The 20,991-nt window shown below is 39.4% G+C and overlaps 1 protein-coding gene across 1 annotated transcript in view; it reads left to right on the forward strand.

Annotated features, from left to right (window-relative positions):
- The window catches only part of LRRC2 (leucine rich repeat containing 2), a 56,065-nt gene extending 36,593 nt beyond the window's left edge, over positions 1-19,472 (forward strand). The window contains exon 7 of the mRNA XM_038742656.1: positions 19,368-19,472. Within this exon, the coding sequence (XP_038598584.1) occupies positions 19,368-19,472 (105 nt within the window). The remainder of the gene's footprint in view (positions 1-19,367) is intronic.
- Positions 19,473-20,991: the final 1,519 nt, after the last annotated feature.

Consider the following 20,991-nt stretch of genomic DNA (forward strand, 5'->3'; position numbering starts at 1 on the left):
AAATAGCTAATGTTAATTAGGAGGAGGAGGAGGAGGAGGAGGAGGAGGAGGAGGAGGAGGAGGAGGAGGAGAAGAAGAAGAAGAAGAAGAAGAAGATGAAGAAGGAAGAAGAAGAGAGAAGAAGAAGAGAAGAAGAGGGAGAGAAGAAGAAGAAGAAGGATGAAGGAGAAGAAGAAGGAGGAGGGAAGGAGGAGGAGGAGGAGAAGCAGAAGGAGGAGGAGGAGGAGAAGAAGAGAAGGAGGAGGAGGAGAGAAGAAGAGGGGAGGGGGAGAAGAGAAGGAGGAGGAGGAGGAAGAGTAGGAGGAGGACAAGAAGTAGAAGGAGGAGGAGGGGAGGAGGAGGAGAAGGAGGAGGAGGAGGAGGAGAAGGAGGAGGAGGAGAAGGAGGAGGAGGAGAAGGAGGAGGAGGAGGAGAAGAAGGAGGAGGAGGAGAAGAAGGAGGAGGAGGAGGAGGGAGAAGGAGGAGGAGAAGGAGAAGGAGGAGAAGAAGAAGAAGAAGAAGAAGAAGAGAAGAAAGAAGAAGGAAGAGAAGAAGAAGAAGAGAAAGAAGAAAGAAGAAGAAGAGAAGGAGATGGAGGAGGGGAGGAGGAGGAGGAGAAGAGAAGAAGGAGGAGGAGGAGGAGGAGAAGGAGAAGGAGGAGTGGAGGAGAAGAAGAAGGAGGAGGAGGAGCAGGAGAAGGAGAAGAAGAAGAAGGAGGAGGAGAAGAAGAAGGAGGAGGAGAAGGAGGAGGAGGAGGAGGAGAAGGAGAAGGAGGAGGAGGAGGAGGAGAAGGAGGAGGAGGAGGAGGAGAAGGAGGAGGAGGAGAAGAAGAAGAAGAAGGAGAAGAAGGAGAAGGAGGAGGAGAAGGAGGAGGAGGAGGAGGAGAAGGGGAGGAGGAGGAGGAGGAAGAAGAAGAAGGAGGAGGAGGAGAGGAGGAGGAGAAGAGAAGAAGAAGAGAGAAGAAGAAGAAGAAAGAAGAAGAAGAAGAAGAAGAAGAAGAAGAAGAAGAAGGAGGAGGAGGAGGAGGAGGAGGAGGAGGAGGAGGAGGAAAAGAGGAGAATGAGGAGGAGGGGAGAAGGAGGAGGAGGAATGAATTAGCTCCATTCTGGAGCTCAGTAAAAGCAATCGAATAAATGAAGTATAATAATAATAATAGTAATTAATAAATGAATTAGCTCCATTCTGGAGCTCAGTAAATACAATCGAATAAGTGAATAATAATAACAATAATAATAATAATAATGACAATAAGGAATGAATTAGCTCCATTCCGGAGCTCAGTAAAGCAATCGAATAAGTGAATAATAATAACAATAATAATAATAATAAGGAATGAATTAGCTCCATTTGGAGCTCAGTAAATACAATCGAGTAAGTGAATAATAATAACAATAATAACAATAATGAATTAGCTCCATTCCGGAGCTCAGTAAACGCAGTCGAATAAATGAACAATATAATAATAAGAAGAAGAAGAAGACTAAGGAACGAATTAGCTCCATTCTGGAGCTTCCAAAATGAAAAGTATTTGACTTTCAATTACCTGTGATTTTTTCGGTCATTCCGCCCGGCTGCCTAAAGAAAAACACCGTCTTATTTGGGGTTTTTAGAGCAAGGGCAAAATGGAAAATGTTATTGCATCTATAAACTGTCACTGTAAATCTCTATTACGCAAAAAAAAATCATCCTGTCTCAACCTTGAAGATACAAAAATAAAAAATCTTGCAGGTGTTTTCTAAAAATGAGATAATCTCTATTACGCAAAAAAATCTTCCTGTCAGCCTTTAAAATACAAAAATAAAAATCCTGTCTCAACCTTTATGATACAAAAATAAAAAATCTTGCAGGTGTTTTTAAAATGAAATAACCTTGGGGAAAAAAACAAATAAAACCACAGTGTTTTCACCTTTTCAAGGTGGGGAAAAGGCCTTTAGAAAATAAATAAATGTGCGTAGGCCTTAAAAAATTAATGCGCGTGGCTTTATTGGGTAGAGCCCGGGCTTGGGAGCCAGAGGTCGTGGGTTCTAATCCCATCATCATCATCATCTTCAATCGTATTTATTGAGCGCTTACTATGTGCAGAGCACTGTACTAAGCGCTTGGGAAGTACAAATTGGAACATATAGAGACGGTCCCTACCAACAGTGGGCGCCTCTGCCACCTTGTCTGCTGGGTGACCTTGGGCGAGTCACTTCACTTCTCTGGGCCTCAGTTTCCTCCTCTGTCAAATGGGGATGAAGACCGTGAGCCCCCGGGGGACAACCTCATCACCTTGTCTCTCCCCGGCGCTTAGAACAGTGCTTGAACGTAGTAAGCGCTTCACAAATACCATCATTATCATTATTATTATTCTCCGGCCTCAGTTTCCTCCTCTGTCAAATGGGGATGAACACCGTGAGCCCCGGGGCACAACCTCATCACCTTGTCTCCCCCCCAGCGCTTAGAACAGTGCTTGACACGTAGTAAGCGCTTCACAAATACCATCATTATTATTATTCTCTGGGCCTCAGTTTCCTCATCTGTCCAATGGGGATGAAGACCGTGAGCCCCCGGGGGACAATCCCATCACCTTGTATCTACCCCAGCGCTTAGAACAGTGCTTGGCACATCGTAGGCGCTTAACAATGCTATTATTATTATTATTATTATTATTATTATTATTATCATCCGGGCCTCAGTTTTCTCATCTGTCAAATGGGGATTAAAACTGTGAGCCCCCGGGGGACAATCCGATCACCTTGTATCCCCCAAAGCGCTTAGAACAGTGCTTGGCACATAGTAAGCGCTTCACAAATGCTATTATTATTCTTCGCCGGGCCTCAGTTTCCTCCTCTGTCAAATGGGGATTGAAGAACCATGAGCCCCCCGGGGGACAACCTCATCACCTTGTATCTCCCCCAGAGCTTAGAACAGTGCTTGGCACATAGTAAGCGCTTAAGAAATACCAATATTATTGTTATTATTATTATTATTATTATTATTATCCGTGCCTCAATTTCCTCATCTGTCAGATGGGGATTAAAGACTGTGAGCCCGCGGAGGTAAACCTGATCACCTTGTATCCCCCCCAGCGCTTAGAACAGTGCTTTCCACATAGTAAGCGCTTAATAAATACTATTATTGTTATTGTTGTTATTATTATTATTATTATTTATTATTATTATTATTATTATTCTCTGGGCCTCAGTTTCCTCATCTGTCAAATGGGGATTAAAGAGTGTTAGCCCCACGGGGAATAATCTGATCACCTTGTATCCCCCAAAGCGCTTAGAACAGTGCTTGGCACATAGTAGGCGCTTAACAAAACCCATTATTATTATTATTATTATTATTATTATTATCATCATCATCATTATTATTATTCTCCGTGCCTCAGTTTCCTCCTCTGTCAAATGGGGATTAAAGACTGTGAGCCCCACGGGGAACAACCTAATCACCTTGTATCCTCCCCAAAGCGCTTAGAACAGTGCTTGGCACATAGTAGGTGCCGGTAGATACTGTAGTAAGCGCTTAACAAATACCGTAATTATTATAATTATCACCGTGGAAGAGGATGACAGCGCTTAGTACAGTGCAGATCGTAGTTAAGCGCTTAACAAATACTGTAATTATTATAATTATCACCGTGGAAGAGGATGGCAGCGCTTAGTACAGTACAGCTCGTAGTAAGCGCTTAACAAATACTGTAATTATTATAATTATTACCATGGAAGAGGATGACAGCGCTTAGTACAGTACAGATCGTAGTAAGCGCTTAACAAATACCGTAATTATTATAATTATCACATGGAAGAGGATGACAGCGCTTAGTACAGTGCAGATCGTAGTAAGCACTTAACAAATACTGTAATTATTATAATTTATCACCGTGGAAGAGGATAACAGCGCTTAGTACAGTACAGATCGTAGTAAGCGCTTCACAAATACTGTAATTATTATAATTATCACCATGGAAGACGATCAGCGCTTAGTACAGTACAGATCGTAGTAAGCGCTTAAAAATACCGTAATTATTATAATTATTACCATGGAAGAGAATGACAGCGGTTAGTACAGTACAGCCTGTAGTAAGCGCTTCACAAATCCAAAATTATTATGATTATTCCGTGGAAGATGACGGCAGCGCTTAGTACAGTACAGCCCGTAGTAAGCGCTTCACAAATACCGTAATTATTATAATTATCACCGTGGAAGATGACGGCAGCGCTTAGTACAGTACAGCCGTAGTAAGCGCTTCACAAATACCGTAATTATTATAATTATCACCGTGGAAGAGGATGGCAGCGCTTAGTACAGTACAGATCGTAGTAAGCGCTTAACAATACCGTAATTATTATAATTTATCACGTGGAAGAGAATGACAGCGCTTAGTACAGTACAGATCGTAGTAAGTGCTTAACAAATACTGTAATTATTATAATTATCACCGTGGAAGAGGATGGCAGCGCTTAGTACAGTACAGCCTGTAGTAAGCGCTTCACAAATCCAAAATTTGTATGATTATTCCCGTTGAAGATGACGGCAGCGCTTAGTACAGTACAGCCCGTAGTAAGCGCTTCACAAATACCATAATTATTATAATCATTACTGTCCAAAATGTTGGCAGCGCTTAGTACAGCACAGCCCGTAGTAAGCACTTCGCAGATACCGTAATTATTATAGTTTTCATAGTTGAAGAGGACGACAGCACTTAGTACAGTACGACCTGTAGTAAGCGCTTCACAGATACCGTAATTATTATAATATTTCACAGATACCGTAATTGTTATAATTATAGTTGAAGAGGACGACAGCGCTTAGTACAGCACGGCCCGTAGTAAGCGCTTCACAGATACCGTAATTATTATAATGCTTCACAGATACCGTAATTATTATAATTATCATAGTTGAAGAGGACGACGGGCTTAGTACAGTACGGCCGTAGTAAGCGCTTCACAGATACCGTAATTATTATAATATTTCACAGATACCGTAATTATTTATAATTATCATAGTTGAAGAGGACGACGGCGCTTAGTACAGTACGGCCCGTAGTAAGTGCTTCACAGATACCGTAATTATTATAATATTACACAGATACCATAATTATTATAATTATCATAGTTGAAGAGGACAACAGTGCTTAGTACAGTACGGCCCGTAGTAAGCGCTTAATGAACACCGTAATTATTATAATTATCCCCCTTGAAAGTGATGACAGCGCTTAGTACAGTACAGATCGTAGTAAGCGCCTAGCAAATACCGTAAGTGTTATAATTATTACCGATGATGAGGAGGGCAGCGCTTAATACAGTACAGCTCGTATAGTAAGCGCTTCACAAACACTGTCTTTATTAATTATCACCATGGTACGGACGGTGCTGTACTAAGCGCTTAGGAGATGCCGTAATTATCACAATTTTCAGCATCGATGACAAAAATGAGGTCGAGAGGATCGGGAGATGTCACAGATGCCTTCCCCATCACGATCTCCAGCCCGGCATTCACGCCTCCATTCATTCCATGGTATTTATTGAGCGCTTCCTGGGTGCAGAGCACTGTACTGAGCGCTTGGAAAGTCCAATTTGGCAACAAATAGGGACAATCCCTACACAACAACGGGCTCACGGACTAGAAGAGGGAGACGGACAACAAAACAAGTAGAGAGGCCTCAATAGAAATAAATAGAATTATAGATTCATTCATTCCATCGTATTTATTGAGCGCTTCCTGGGTGCAGAGCACTGTACTGAGCGCTTGGAAAGTCCAATTTGGCAAACAAATAGAAACAATCCCTGCCCAACAACGGGCTCGCGGTCTAGAAGAGGAGACGGACAACAAAACAAATAAAGAGGCCTCAGTAGAAATAAATAGAATTATAGATTCATTCATTCAATTGTATTTTTGAGCGCTTCTGGGTGCAGAGAGCACTGTACTGAGCGCTTGGAAAGGACAATTTGGCAACAAATAGGGACAATAATAATAATAATAATGGCATTTGTTAAGCGCTTACTATGTGCAAGCACTGTTCTAAGCCCTGGTGGGGGGAAACAAGGTGATCAGTTTGTCTTATTATTATTCATAATCATCATCATCATCATAATCATGATGGTATTTGTGAAGAGTCAAGCACTGTTCTTAATAATGATGATGATAATAATAATAATAATAATAATAATAATAATAGCATTTGTCCCTGCCCAACAACGGGCTCACGGTCTAGAAGAGGAGACGGACAACAAACAAATAAAGAGGCCTCAATAGAAATAAATAGAATTATAGATTCATTCATTCAATCGTATTTATTGAGCGCTTCCTGGGTGCAGAGCACTGTACTGAGCGCTTGGAAAGGACAATTTGGCAACAAATTGGGACAATCCCTACACAACAACGGGCTCACGGACTAGAAGAGGGAGACGGACAACAAAACAAGTAGAGAGGCCTCAATAGAAATAAATAGAATTATAGATTCATTCATTCCATCGTATTTATTGAGCGCTTCCTGGGTGCTGAGCACTGTACTGAGCGCTTGGAAAGGACAATTTGGCAACAAATAAGGACAATAATAATAATAATAATGGCATTTGTTAAGCGCTTACTATGTGCCAAGCACTGTTCTAAGCCCTGGTGGGGGGAAACAAGGTGATCAGTTTGTCTTATTATTATTCATAATCATCATCATCATCATAATCATGATGGTATTTGTGAAGAGTCAAGCACTGTTCTTAATAATAATAATAATAATAATAATAATAATGGCATTTGTCCCTGCCAACAACGGGCTCACGGTCTAGAAGAAGGAGAGGACAACAAAACAAGTAGAGAGGCCTCAATAGAAATAAATAGAATTATAGATTCATTCATTCATTCCATCGTATTTATTGAGCGCTTCCTGTGTGCAGAGCACTGTACTGAGCGCTTGGAAAGTCCAATTTGGCAACAAATAGGGACAATCCCTACACAACAACGGGCTCACGGACTAGAAGAGGGAGACGGACAACAAAACAAGTAGAGAGGCCTCAATAGAAATAAATAGAATTATAGATTCATTCATTCAATCGTATTTATGAGCGCTTCCTGGGTGCTGAGCACTGTACTGAGCGCTTGGAAAGGACAATTTGGCAACAAATAAGGACAATAATAATAATAATAATGGCATTTGTTAAGCGCTTACTATGTGCCAAGCACTGTTCTAAGCCCTGGTGGGGGGAAACAAGGTGATCAGTTTGTCTTATTATTATTCATATCATCATCATCATAATCATGATGGTATTTGTGAAGAGTCAAGCACTGTTCTTAATAATGATGATAATAATAATATAATAATAATAATAATAATAATGGCATTTGTCCCTGCCCAACAACGGGCTCACGGTCTAGAAGAGGGAGACGGACAACAAAACAAATAAAGAGGCCTCAATAGAAATAAATAGAATTATAGATTCATCATTCAATCGTATTTATTGAGCGCTTCCTGGGTGCAGAGCACTGTACTGAGCGCTTGGAAAGTCCAATTTGGCAACAAATAGGGACAATCCCTACACAAACGGGCTCACGGACTAGAAGAGGGAGACGGACAACAAAACAAGTAGAGAGGCCTCAATAGAAATAAATAGAATTATAGATTCATTCATTCCATCGTATTTATTGAGCGCTTCCTGGGTGCAGAGCACTGTACTGAGCGCTTGGAAAGTTCAATTTGGCAACAAATAGAGACAATAATAATAATAATGGCATTTGTTAAGCGCTTACTATGTGCCGAGCACTGTTCTAAGCGCTGGGGGGGAAACAAGGTGATCAGTTTGTCTTATATTATTCATTAATCATCATCATCATTAATCATGATGGTATTTGTGAAGAGTCAAGCATGTTCTTATAATAATAATAATAATAATAATAATAATAATAATAATATGGCATTTGTCCCTGCCCAACAACGGGCTCACGGTCTAGAAGAAGGAGACGGACAACAAAACAAGTAGAGAGGCCTCAATAGAAATAAATAGAATTAGAGATTCATTCATTCATTCCATCGTATTTATTGAGCATTCCTGTGTGCAGAGCACTGTACTGAGCGCTTGGAAAGGACAATTTGGCAATAAATAGGGATAATAATAATAATAATAATAATAATAATGGCATTTGTTAAGTGCTTACTATGTGCCGAGCACTGTTCTAAGCGCTGGGGGGGAAACAGGGTGATCAGTTTGTCTTATTATTATTCATAATCATCATCATCATCATAATCATGATGGTATTTGTGAAGAGTCAAGCACTGGTCTCAATAATAATAATAATAATAATAATAATAATAATAATGGCATTTGTCCCTGCCCAAGAACGGGCTCACGGTCTAGAAGAGGGAGACGGACAACAAAACAAGTAGAGAGGCCTCAATAGAAATAAATAGAATTATAGATTCATTCATTCATTCCATCGTATTTATTGAGCGCTTCCTGGGTGCAGAGCACTGTACTGAGCGCTTGGAAAGTTCAATTGGCAACAAATAGGGACAATAATAATAATAATAATAATAATAATGCATTTGTTAAGCGCTTACTGTGTGCCGAGCACTGTTCTAAGCACTGGGGGGGAAACAAGGTGATCAGTTGGTCTTATATTTATTCATAATCATCATCATCATCAATAATCATGATGGCATTTGTGTAGAGTCAAGCACTGTTCTTAATAATAGTAATAATAATAATAATAATAATAATAATAATAATAATAATAATAATAATAATAATAGCATTTGTCCCTGCCCAACAACGGGCTCACGGTCTAGTAGAGGGAGACGGACAACAAAACAAGTAGAGAGGCCTCAATAGAAATAAATAGAATTATTGATTCATTCATTCAGTCGTATTTATTGAGCGCTTCCTGGGTGCAGAGCACTGTACTGAGCGCTTGGAAAGTCCAATTTGGCAACAAATAGGGACAATCCCATACACAACAAACGGGCTCACGGACTAGAAGAGGGAGACGGACAACAAAACAAGTGAGAGGCCTCAATAGAATAAATAGAATTAAAGATTCATTCATTCCATCGTATTTATTGAGCGCTTCCTGGGTGCAGAGCACTGTACTGAGCGCTTGGAAAGTTCAACTTTGGCAACAAATAGAGACAATAATAATAATAATAATGGCATTTGTTAAGCGCTTAACTATGTGGCCGAGCACTGTTCTAAGCGCTGGGGGGGAAAACAAGGTGATCAGTTTGTCTTATTATTATTCATAATCATCATCATCATCATAATCATGATGGTATTTGTGAAGAGTCCAAGCACTGTTCTTAATAATAATAATAATAATAATAATAATAATAATAATAATAATGGCATTTGTCCCTGCCCAACAACGGGCTCACGGTCTAGAAGAAGGAGACGGACAACAAAACAAGTAGAGAGGCCTCAATAGAAATAAATAGAATTAGAGATTCATTCATTCATTCCATCGTATTTATTGAGCACTTCCTGTGTGCAGAGCACTGTACTGAGCGCTTGGAAAGGACAATTTGGCAATAAATAGGGATAATAATAATAAAATAATATAATAATGGCATTTGTTAAGTGCTTACTATGTGCCGAGCACTGTTCTAAGCGCTGGGGGGGAAACAGGGTGATCAGTTTGTCTTATTATTATTCATAATCATCATCATCATCATAATCATGATGGTATTTGTGAAGAGTCAAGCACTGGTCTCAATAATAATAATAATAATAATAATAATAATAATAATAATAATGGCATTTGTCCCTGCCCAAGAACGGGCTCACGGTCTAGAAGAGGGAGACGGACAACAAAACAAGTAGAGAGGCCTCAATAGAAATAAATAGAATTAATAGATTCATTCATTCATTCCAATCGTATTTATTGAGCGCTTCCTGGGTGCAGAGCACTGTACTGAGCGCTTGGAAAGTTCAATTTGGCAACAAATAGGGGACAATAATAATAATAATAATAATAATAATGGCATTTGTTAAGCGCTTACTGTGTGCCGAGCACTGTTCTAAGCACTGGGGGGGAAACAAGGTGATCAGTTGGTCTTATTATTATTCATAATCATCATCATCATCATAATCATGATGGCATTTGTGTAGAGTCAAGCACTGTTCTTAATAATAGTAATAATAATAATAATAATAATAATAATAATAATAATAATAATAATAATAATAATAGCATTTGTCCCTGCCCAACAACGGGCTCACGGTCTAGAAGAGGGAGACGGACAACAAAACAAGTAGAGAGGCCTCAATAGAAATAAATAGAATTATAGATTCATTCATTCAGTCGTATTTATTGAGCGCTTCCTGGGTGCAGAGCACTGTACTGAGCGCTTGGAAAGTCCAATTTGGCAACAAATAGGGACAATCCCTACACAACAACGGGCTCACGGACTAGAAGAGGGAGACGGACAACAAAACAAGTAGAGAGGCCTCAATAGAAATAAATAGAATTATAGATTCATTCATTCAATCGTATTTATTGAGCGCTTCCTGGGTGCTGAGCACTGTACTGAGCGCTTGGAAAGGACAATTTGGCAACAAATAAGGACAATAATAATAATAATAATGGCATTTGTTAAGCGCTTACTATGTGCCAAGCACTGTTCTAAGCCCTGGTGGGGGGAAACAAGGTGATCAGTTTGTCTTATTATTATTCATAATCATCATCATCATCATAATCATGATGGTATTTGTGAAGAGTCAAGCACTGTTCTTAATAATGATGATAATAATAATAATAATAATAATAATAATAATAATAATAATAATAATAATGGCATTTGTCCCTGCCCAACAACGGGCTCACGGTCTAGAAGAGGGAGACGGACAACAAAACAAGTAGAGAGGCCTCAATAGAAATAAATAGAATTATAGATTCATTCATTCAATCGTATTTATTGAGCGCTTCCTGGGTGCAGAGCACTGTACTGAGCGCTTGGAAAGTCCAATTTGGCAACAAATAGGGACAATCCCTACACAACAACGGGCTCACGGACTAGAAGAGGGAGACGGACAACAAAACAAGTAGAGAGGCCTCAATAGAAATAAATAGAATTATAGATTCATTCATTCCATCGTATTTATTGAGCGCTTCCTGGGTGCAGAGCACTGTACTGAGCGCTTGGAAAGTTCAATTTGGCAACAAATTGGGACAATAATAATAATAATAATAATAATAATGGCATTTGTTAAGCGCTTACTGTGTGCCGAGCACTGTTCTAAGCGCTGGGGGGGGGGAACAAGGTGATCAGTTTGTCTTATTATTATTCATAATCATCATCATCATCATAATCATGACGGTATTTGTGAAGAGTCAAGCACTGTTCTTAATAATAATAATAATAATAATAATAATAATGGCATTTGTCCCTGCCCAACAACGGGCTCACGGTCTAGAAGAAGGAGGACGGACAACAAAACAAGTAGAGAGGCCTCAATAGAAATAAATAGAATTAGAGATTCATTCATTCATTCCATCGTATTTATTGAGCACTTCCTGTGTGCAGAGCACTGTACTGAGCGCTTGGAAAGGACAATTTGGCAATAAATAGGGACAATAATAATAATAATAATAATAATAATAATGGCATTTGTTAAGTGCTTACTATGTGCCGAGCACTGTTCTAAGCGCTGGGGGGGAAACAGGGTGATCAGTTTGTCTTATTATTATTCATAATCATCATCATCATCATAATCATGATGGTATTTGTGAAGAGTCAAGCACTGGTCTCAATAATAATAATAATAATAATAATAATAATAATAATAATAATAATGGCATTTGTCCCTGCCCAACAACGGGCTCACGGTCTAGAAGAGGGAGACGGACAACAAAACAAGTAGAGAGGCCTCAATAGAAATAAATAGAATTAGAGATTCATTCATTCATTCCATCGTATTTATTGAGCGCTTCCTGTGTGCAGAGCACTGTACTGAGCGCTTGGAAAGGACAATTTGGAAACAAATAGGGACAATAATAATAATAATAATAATAATAATGGCATTTGTTAAGCGCTTACTGTGTGCCGAGCACTGTTCTAAGCACTGGGGGGGAAACAAGGTGATCAGTTGGTCTTATTATTATTCATAATCATCATCATCATCATAATCATGATGGCATTTGTGTAGAGTCAAGCACTGTTCTTAATAATAGTAATAATAATAATAATAATAATAATAATAATAATAATAATAACAATAATAATAATAGCATTTGTCCCTGCCCAACAACGGGCTCACGGTCTAGAAGAGGGAGACGGACAACAAAACAAGTAGAGAGGCCTCAATAGAAATAAATAGAATTATAGATTCATTCATTCAGTCGTATTTATTGAGCGCTTCCTGGGTGCAGAGCACTGTACTGAGCGCTTGGAAAGTCCAATTTGGCAACAAATAGGGACAATCCCTACACAACAACGGGCTCACGGACTAGAAGAGGGAGACGGACAACAAAACAAGTAGAGAGGCCTCAATAGAAATAAATAGAATTATAGATTCATTCATTCCATCGTATTTATTGAGCGCTTCCTGGGTGCAGAGCACTGTACTGAGCGCTTGGAAAGTTCAATTTGGCAACAAATAGAGACAATAATAATAATAATAATGGCATTTGTTAAGCGCTTACTATGTGCCGAGCACTGTTCTAAGCGCTGGGGGGGAAACAAGGTGATCAGTTTGTCTTATTATTATTCATAATCATCATCATCATCATAATCATGATGGTATTTGTGAAGAGTCAAGCACTGTTCTTAATAATAATAATAATAATAATAATAATAATAATAATAATAATGGCATTTGTCCCTGCCCAACAACGGGCTCACGGTCTAGAAGAAGGAGACGGACAACAAAACAAGTAGAGAGGCCTCAATAGAAATAAATAGAATTAGAGATTCATTCATTCATTCCATCGTATTTATTGAGCACTTCCTGTGTGCAGAGCACTGTACTGAGCGCTTGGAAAGGACAATTTGGCAATAAATAGGGATAATAATAATAATAATAATAATAATAATGGCATTTGTTAAGTGCTTACTATGTGCCGAGCACTGTTCTAAGCGCTGGGGGGGAAACAGGGTGATCAGTTTGTCTTATTATTATTCATAATCATCATCATCATCATAATCATGATGGTATTTGTGAAGAGTCAAGCACTGGTCTCAATAATAATAATAATAATAATAATAATAATAATAATAATGGCATTTGTCCCTGCCCAAGAACGGGCTCACGGTCTAGAAGAGGGAGACGGACAACAAAACAAGTAGAGAGGCCTCAATAGAAATAAATAGAATTATAGATTCATTCATTCATTCCATCGTATTTATTGAGCGCTTCCTGGGTGCAGAGCACTGTACTGAGCGCTTGGAAAGTTCAATTTGGCAACAAATAGGGACAATAATAATAATAATAATAATAATAATGGCATTTGTTAAGCGCTTACTGTGTGCCGAGCACTGTTCTAAGCACTGGGGGGGAAACAAGGTGATCAGTTGGTCTTATTATTATTCATAATCATCATCATCATCATAATCATGATGGCATTTGTGTAGAGTCAAGCACTGTTCTTAATAATAGTAATAATAATAATAATAATAATAATAATAATAATAATAATAATAATAATAATAATAGCATTTGTCCCTGCCCAACAACGGGCTCACGGTCTAGAAGAGGGAGACGGACAACAAAACAAGTAGAGAGGCCTCAATAGAAATAAATAGAATTATAGATTCATTCATTCAGTCGTATTTATTGAGCGCTTCCTGGGTGCAGAGCACTGTACTGAGCGCTTGGAAAGTCCAATTTGGCAACAAATAGGGACAATCCCTACACAACAACGGGCTCACGGACTAGAAGAGGGAGACGGACAACAAAACAAGTAGAGAGGCCTCAATAGAAATAAATAGAATTATAGATTCATTCATTCAATCGTATTTATTGAGCGCTTCCTGGGTGCTGAGCACTGTACTGAGCGCTTGGAAAGGACAATTTGGCAACAAATAAGGACAATAATAATAATAATAATGGCATTTGTTAAGCGCTTACTATGTGCCAAGCACTGTTCTAAGCCCTGGTGGGGGGAAACAAGGTGATCAGTTTGTCTTATTATTATTCATAATCATCATCATCATCATAATCATGATGGTATTTGTGAAGAGTCAAGCACTGTTCTTAATAATGATGATAATAATAATAATAATAATAATAATAATAATAATAATAATAATAATAATAATGGCATTTGTCCCTGCCCAACAACGGGCTCACGGTCTAGAAGAGGGAGACGGACAACAAAACAAGTAGAGAGGCCTCAATAGAAATAAATAGAATTATAGATTCATTCATTCAATCGTATTTATTGAGCGCTTCCTGGGTGCAGAGCACTGTACTGAGCGCTTGGAAAGTCCAATTTGGCAACAAATAGGGACAATCCCTACACAACAACGGGCTCACGGACTAGAAGAGGGAGACGGACAACAAAACAAGTAGAGAGGCCTCAATAGAAATAAATAGAATTATAGATTCATTCATTCCATCGTATTTATTGAGCGCTTCCTGGGTGCAGAGCACTGTACTGAGCGCTTGGAAAGTTCAATTTGGCAACAAATTGGGACAATAATAATAATAATAATAATAATAATGGCATTTGTTAAGCGCTTACTGTGTGCCGAGCACTGTTCTAAGCGCTGGGGGGGGGAACAAGGTGATCAGTTTGTCTTATTATTATTCATAATCATCATCATCATCATAATCATGACGGTATTTGTGAAGAGTCAAGCACTGTTCTTAATAATAATAATAATAATAATAATAATAATGGCATTTGTCCCTGCCCAACAACGGGCTCACGGTCTAGAAGAAGGAGACGGACAACAAAACAAGTAGAGAGGCCTCAATAGAAATAAATAGAATTAGAGATTCATTCATTCATTCCATCGTATTTATTGAGCACTTCCTGTGTGCAGAGCACTGTACTGAGCGCTTGGAAAGGACAATTTGGCAATAAATAGGGACAATAATAATAATAATAATAATAATAATAATGGCATTTGTTAAGTGCTTACTATGTGCCGAGCACTGTTCTAAGCGCTGGGGGGGAAACAGGGTGATCAGTTTGTCTTATTATTATTCATAATCATCATCATCATCATAATCATGATGGTATTTGTGAAGAGTCAAGCACTGGTCTCAATAATAATAATAATAATAATAATAATAATAATAATAATAATAATGGCATTTGTCCCTGCCCAACAACGGGCTCACGGTCTAGAAGAGGGAGACGGACAACAAAACAAGTAGAGAGGCCTCAATAGAAATAAATAGAATTAGAGATTCATTCATTCATTCCATCGTATTTATTGAGCGCTTCCTGTGTGCAGAGCACTGTACTGAGCGCTTGGAAAGGACAATTTGGAAACAAATAGGGACAATAATAATAATAATAATAATAATAATGGCATTTGTTAAGCGCTTACTGTGTGCCGAGCACTGTTCTAAGCACTGGGGGGGAAACAAGGTGATCAGTTGGTCTTATTATTATTCATAATCATCATCATCATCATAATCATGATGGCATTTGTGTAGAGTCAAGCACTGTTCTTAATAATAGTAATAATAATAATAATAATAATAATAATAATAATAATAACAATAATAATAATAGCATTTGTCCCTGCCCAACAACGGGCTCACGGTCTAGAAGAGGGAGACGGACAACAAAACAAGTAGAGAGGCCTCAATAGAAATAAATAGAATTATAGATTCATTCATTCAGTCGTATTTATTGAGCGCTTCCTGGGTGCAGAGCACTGTACTGAGCGCTTGGAAAGTCCAATTTGGCAACAAATAGGGACAATCCCTACACAACAACGGGCTCACGGACTAGAAGAGGGAGACGGACAACAAAACAAGTAGAGAGGCCTCAATAGAAATAAATAGAATTATAGATTCATTCATTCCATCGTATTTATTGAGCGCTTCCTGGGTGCAGAGCACTGTACTGAGCGCTTGGAAAGGACAATTTGGCAACAAATAGGGACAATCCCTGCCCAACAACGGGCTCACAGTCTGGAAGAGGGAGACGGACAACAAAACAAGTAAAGAGGCCTCAATAGAAATAAATAGAATTATAGATTCATTCATTCCATCATATTTATTGAGCACTTCCTGGGTGCAGAGCACTGTACTGAGCGCTTGGAAAGGACAATTTGGCAACAAATAGGGACAATCCCTGCCCAACAATGGGCTCGCGGTCTGGAAGAGGGAGACAGACAACAAAACAAGTAGAGAGGCCTCAATAGAAATAAATAGAATTATAGATTCATTCATTCAATTGTATTTATTGAGCGCTTCCTGGGTGCAGATTCATTCATTCAATTGTATTTATTGAGCACTTCCTTGGTGCAGAGCACTGTACTGAGCACTTGGAAAGGACAATTTGGCAACAAATAGGGACAATCCCTGCCCAACAATAGGCTTACGGCCTAGAAATTATCGCCGCGCATTAAGCTTCGCCCTTCAATGTACGAAAAATACATTTTCTTCTGAACAATGGATCAATCAGAACATTTTTTCCGAGGCATTTACTCCAACCCCGGGGGCGAAAACGCGACAGTTTGATATGAAGACCGTGTCTCATTCTTCCCGGATTTCCGATAAATACACTCCGGCCTGTTCCCCTCTGACTACTAGAAAAAAAAAAATATATATATATATATTGTATATATATAATATATATTGTTGTATATATATTGAAAAAAAATAACAATTTCACACCTGAAAGATTTACATCGCAACAGGCCAAAATTGGGATGAGGATTTTGCCATGAGGGGTGACGGGTGGATAAAAAAAATAAAGTAGGAGAAACATGGAAGGTGATGAAAAATAAAAATAAGTTGGAGAAATGGGGGCCGGGTGGATGGATTTGTGGATCAATCAATCAATCAATCAATCAATCGTATTGATCGAGCGGTTCCTGTGTGCAGGGCACTGTACTAAGCGCTTGGGAAGTCCAAGTTGGCAACATAGAAAGTCCGAGGTCGTGGGTTCGAATCCCGGCTCCGCCGCTTGTCAGTTGTGTGACTTGGGGCCACAGTCACTTCTCTTCTCTGGGCCTCAGTTCCCTCCTCTGGAAAATGGGGATGAAGATTGTGAGCCCCACGGGGGACAACCCGATGTCCTTGTCTCTCCCCCAGCGCTTAGAACAATGCTTGGCACGTAGTGAGCACTTAACAAATACCATCATTATTTTTATTATTATTATTCTCTGGGCCTCAGTTCCCTCCTCTGGAAAATGGGGATGAAGATTGTGAGCCCCAAGGGGGACAACCCGATGTCCTTGTATTTCCCCCAGCGCTTAGAACAATGCTTGGCACGTAGTAAGCGCTTAACAAATACCATCATTATTTTTATTATTATTATTCTCTGGGCCTCAGTTCCCTCCTCTGGAAAATGGGGATGAAGACTGTGAGCCCCCCGGGGGACAACCTCATCACCTTGTCTCTCTCCTAGTGCTTAGAACAGTGCTTGGCACATAGTAAGCGCTTAACAAATACCATCATGATTTTTATTATTATTATTCTTATCATTCTCTGGGCCTCAGTTCCCTCTTCTGTAAAATGGGGTTGAAGACTATAAGCCCCCCAGGGGACAACCTCGTCACCTTGTCTCTCCCCCAGCGCTTAGAACAGTGCTTGGCACATAGTAACCGCTTAATAAATACCATCATGATTTTTATTATTATTATTATTATTATTATTCTCTGGGCCTCAGTTCCCTCCTCTTTAAAACGGGGATGAAGACTGTGAGCCCCCCAGGGGACAACCTGATCACCTTGTCTCTCCCCCAGCGCTTAGAACAGTGCTTGGCACATAGTAAGCGCTTAATAAATGCCATCATTATTTTTATTATTATTATTCTTATTATTCTCTGGGCCTCAGTTCCCTCCTCTGTAAAATGGGGATGAAGACTGAGCCCCCCAGGGGATAACCTCATCACCTTGTCTCTCCCCCAGCGCTTAGAACAGTGCTTGGCACATAGTAAGCGCTTAACAAATGCCATCATTATTTTTATTCTTATTATTCTCTGGGCCTCAGTTCCCTCCTCTGTAAAATGGGGATGAAGACTGTGAGCCCCCCGGGGGACAACCTCATCACCTTGTCTCTACCACCATTATTTTTATTATTATTATTCTCTGTAAAATGGGGATGAAGACTGTGAGCCCCCCGGGGGACAACCGCATCACCTTGTCTCTCCCCCAGCGCTTAGAACAGTGCTTGGCACATAGTAAGCGCTTAATAAATACCATCATTATTTTTATTCTTATTATTCTTATTATTCTCTGGGCCTCAGTTCCCTCCTCTGTCAAATGGGGATGAAGACTGGGAGCCCCCCTGGGGACAACCTCATCACCTGGTCTCTCCCCCAGCGCTTAGAACAGTGCTTGGCACATAGTAAGTGCTTAACAAGTGCCATCATGATTTTTATTCTTATTATTCTCTGGGCCTCAGTTCCCTCCTCTGTCAAATGGGGATGAAGACTTGTGAGCCCCACGGGAGACAACCTGGTCACCTTGTCTCTCCCCCCAGTGCTTAGAATAAATAAAATAAATAATGAGGGCATTTATTAAGCGCTTACTATGTGCCAAGCACTGTTCTAAACACTGGGGAGGATACAAGGTGATGAGGTTGTCCCCCGGGGGGGCTCACGGTCTTCATCCCCATTTGACAGATGAGGGAACTGAGGCCCAGAGAAGTGAAGCGACTTGCCCCAGGTCACACAGCTGGCAATTCATTCAATCAATCAATCAATCCATCAATCAATCGTATTTATTGAGCGCTTACTGTGTGCAGAGCACTGGACTAAGCGCTTGGGAAGTACAAGCTGGCAATTGGCGGAGCCGGGATTTGAACCCATGACCTCTGACTCCTGAGCCCGGGCTCTTTCCACTGAGCCACGCTGCTTCTCTAGAACAGTGCTGGGCACGTAGTAAGCACTTCACAAATACCATTATTATTATATAATAATAATAGTATATTATAATAATATATAATATTATATTAATATAATATTAATAATAATATATTATAATAATAATAATATTAGGCCTCACAGGGTGGTGAGAGAGGCTGATTATCTAAATTCTTAGGTGATTTTTTTGTTGTCCATCTCCCCCTTCTAGAGTGTGAGCCCGTTGTTGGGTAAGGACCATCTCTGTTGCCCAATTGGACTTCCCAAGCGCTTAGTACAGTGCTCTGCGCGCCGTAAGCGCTCAATAAATACGATGGAATGAGTGAATGAAAGTAGCAGGAGAGGGAATTAGGGAAAGGAGGGGAGAGATGGCGGTTTCTAAATTAACATCTTCTCCGTTTCCCCTCTTCCCCGCCTGCCAGATTGGTTTTCTTCCCGATCCGGGTACATTCCACGGGAATTTGTGGAGCCTCTTCTTCTTAACTCACAAAAACGTGTTCCCAAATCATAAGGACGGGGTTTGTTAGGCGCTCACTATGGGCCAAGCCCTGTACTAAGCGCTGAATGGGATTTCTATAAATTCCATTGATCCGTTTTGATGGTATTGAGGCCTGTCGTCTACCGGTTCGGTTTGGTCTTCTGTCTCCCCCTTCTAATAATAATAATGATGGGATTTCTATCATTCTATTTATCGATTTTGATGGTACTGAGGCCTGTTTACTGGTTTTGTTTTGCTATCTTCCCCTTTTAATAATGATAATGATGGCATTTCTATAATTCCATTTATCTATTTTGATGGTACTGAGGCCTGTCTACTGGTTATGTTTTGTCATCTGTCTCTCCCTTTTAATAATAATAATGATGGCATTTCTATCATTCCATTTATCTATTTTGATGGTACTGAGGCCTGTCTACTTGTTTTGTTTTGTCGTCTGTCTCTCCCTTTTAATAATAATAATGATGGTATTTCTATCATTCCATTTATCTATTTTGATGGTACTGAGGCCTGTCTACTTGTTTTGTTTTGTCGTCTGTCTCTCCCTTTTAATAATAATAATGATGGTATTTCTATCATTCCATTTATCTATTTTGATGGTACTGAGGCCTGTCTATTTGTTTTGTCGTCTGTCTCTCCCTTTTAATAATATTAATGATGACATTTCTATCATTCCATTTATCTATTTTGATGGTACTGAGGCCTGTCTACTTGTTTTGTTTTGTCATCTGTCTCCCCCTTTTAATAATATTAATGATGGCATTTCTATCATTCCATTTATCGATTTTGATGGTACTGAGGCCCGTTTACTGGTTTTGTTTTCCTACCTTCCCCTTTTAATAATGATAATGATGGTATTTCTATAATTCCATTTGTCTATTTTCATGCTACGTTTATGTTTATGTTGCCAACTTGTAGTTCCCGAGCACTTAGTACAGTGCTCTGCACACAGTAAGCGCTCAATAAATATGATTGAATGAATGAATGAATGCTATTGAGGCCTGTCTACTTGCTTTGTTTTGTCATCTGTCTCACCCTTCTAATAATAATAATGATGGCATTTCTATCATTCCATTTATCTATTTTGATGGTACTGAGGCCTGTCTACTGGTTATGTTTTGTCATCTGTCTCTCCCTTTTAATAATAATAATGATGGTATTTCTATAATTCCATTCATCTATTTTGATGCTATTGAGGCCTGTCTACTGGCTTTGTTTTGTCACCTGTCTCCCCCTTTTAATAATAGTAATGATGGTATTTCTATAATTCCGTTTATCTATTTTGATGGTACTGAGGCCTGTCTACTTGTTTTGTTTTGTCTTCTGCCTCTCCCTTTTAATAATATTAATGACGGCATTTCTATCATTCCATCTATCAATTTTGATGGTACTGAGGCCTGTTTACTGGTTTTGTTTTGCTATCTTCCCCTTTTAATAATGATAATGATGGTATTTCTATAATTCTATTTGTCTATTTTCATGCTATGTTTATGTTTATGTTGCCAACTTGTAGTTCCCAAGCGCTTAGTACAGTGTTCTGCACACAGTAA

The sequence above is a fragment of the Tachyglossus aculeatus genome, unplaced genomic scaffold, assembly GCF_015852505.1.
Source record: "Tachyglossus aculeatus isolate mTacAcu1 unplaced genomic scaffold, mTacAcu1.pri scaffold_145_arrow_ctg1, whole genome shotgun sequence".
Lineage (NCBI taxonomy): Eukaryota > Metazoa > Chordata > Mammalia > Monotremata > Tachyglossidae > Tachyglossus > Tachyglossus aculeatus.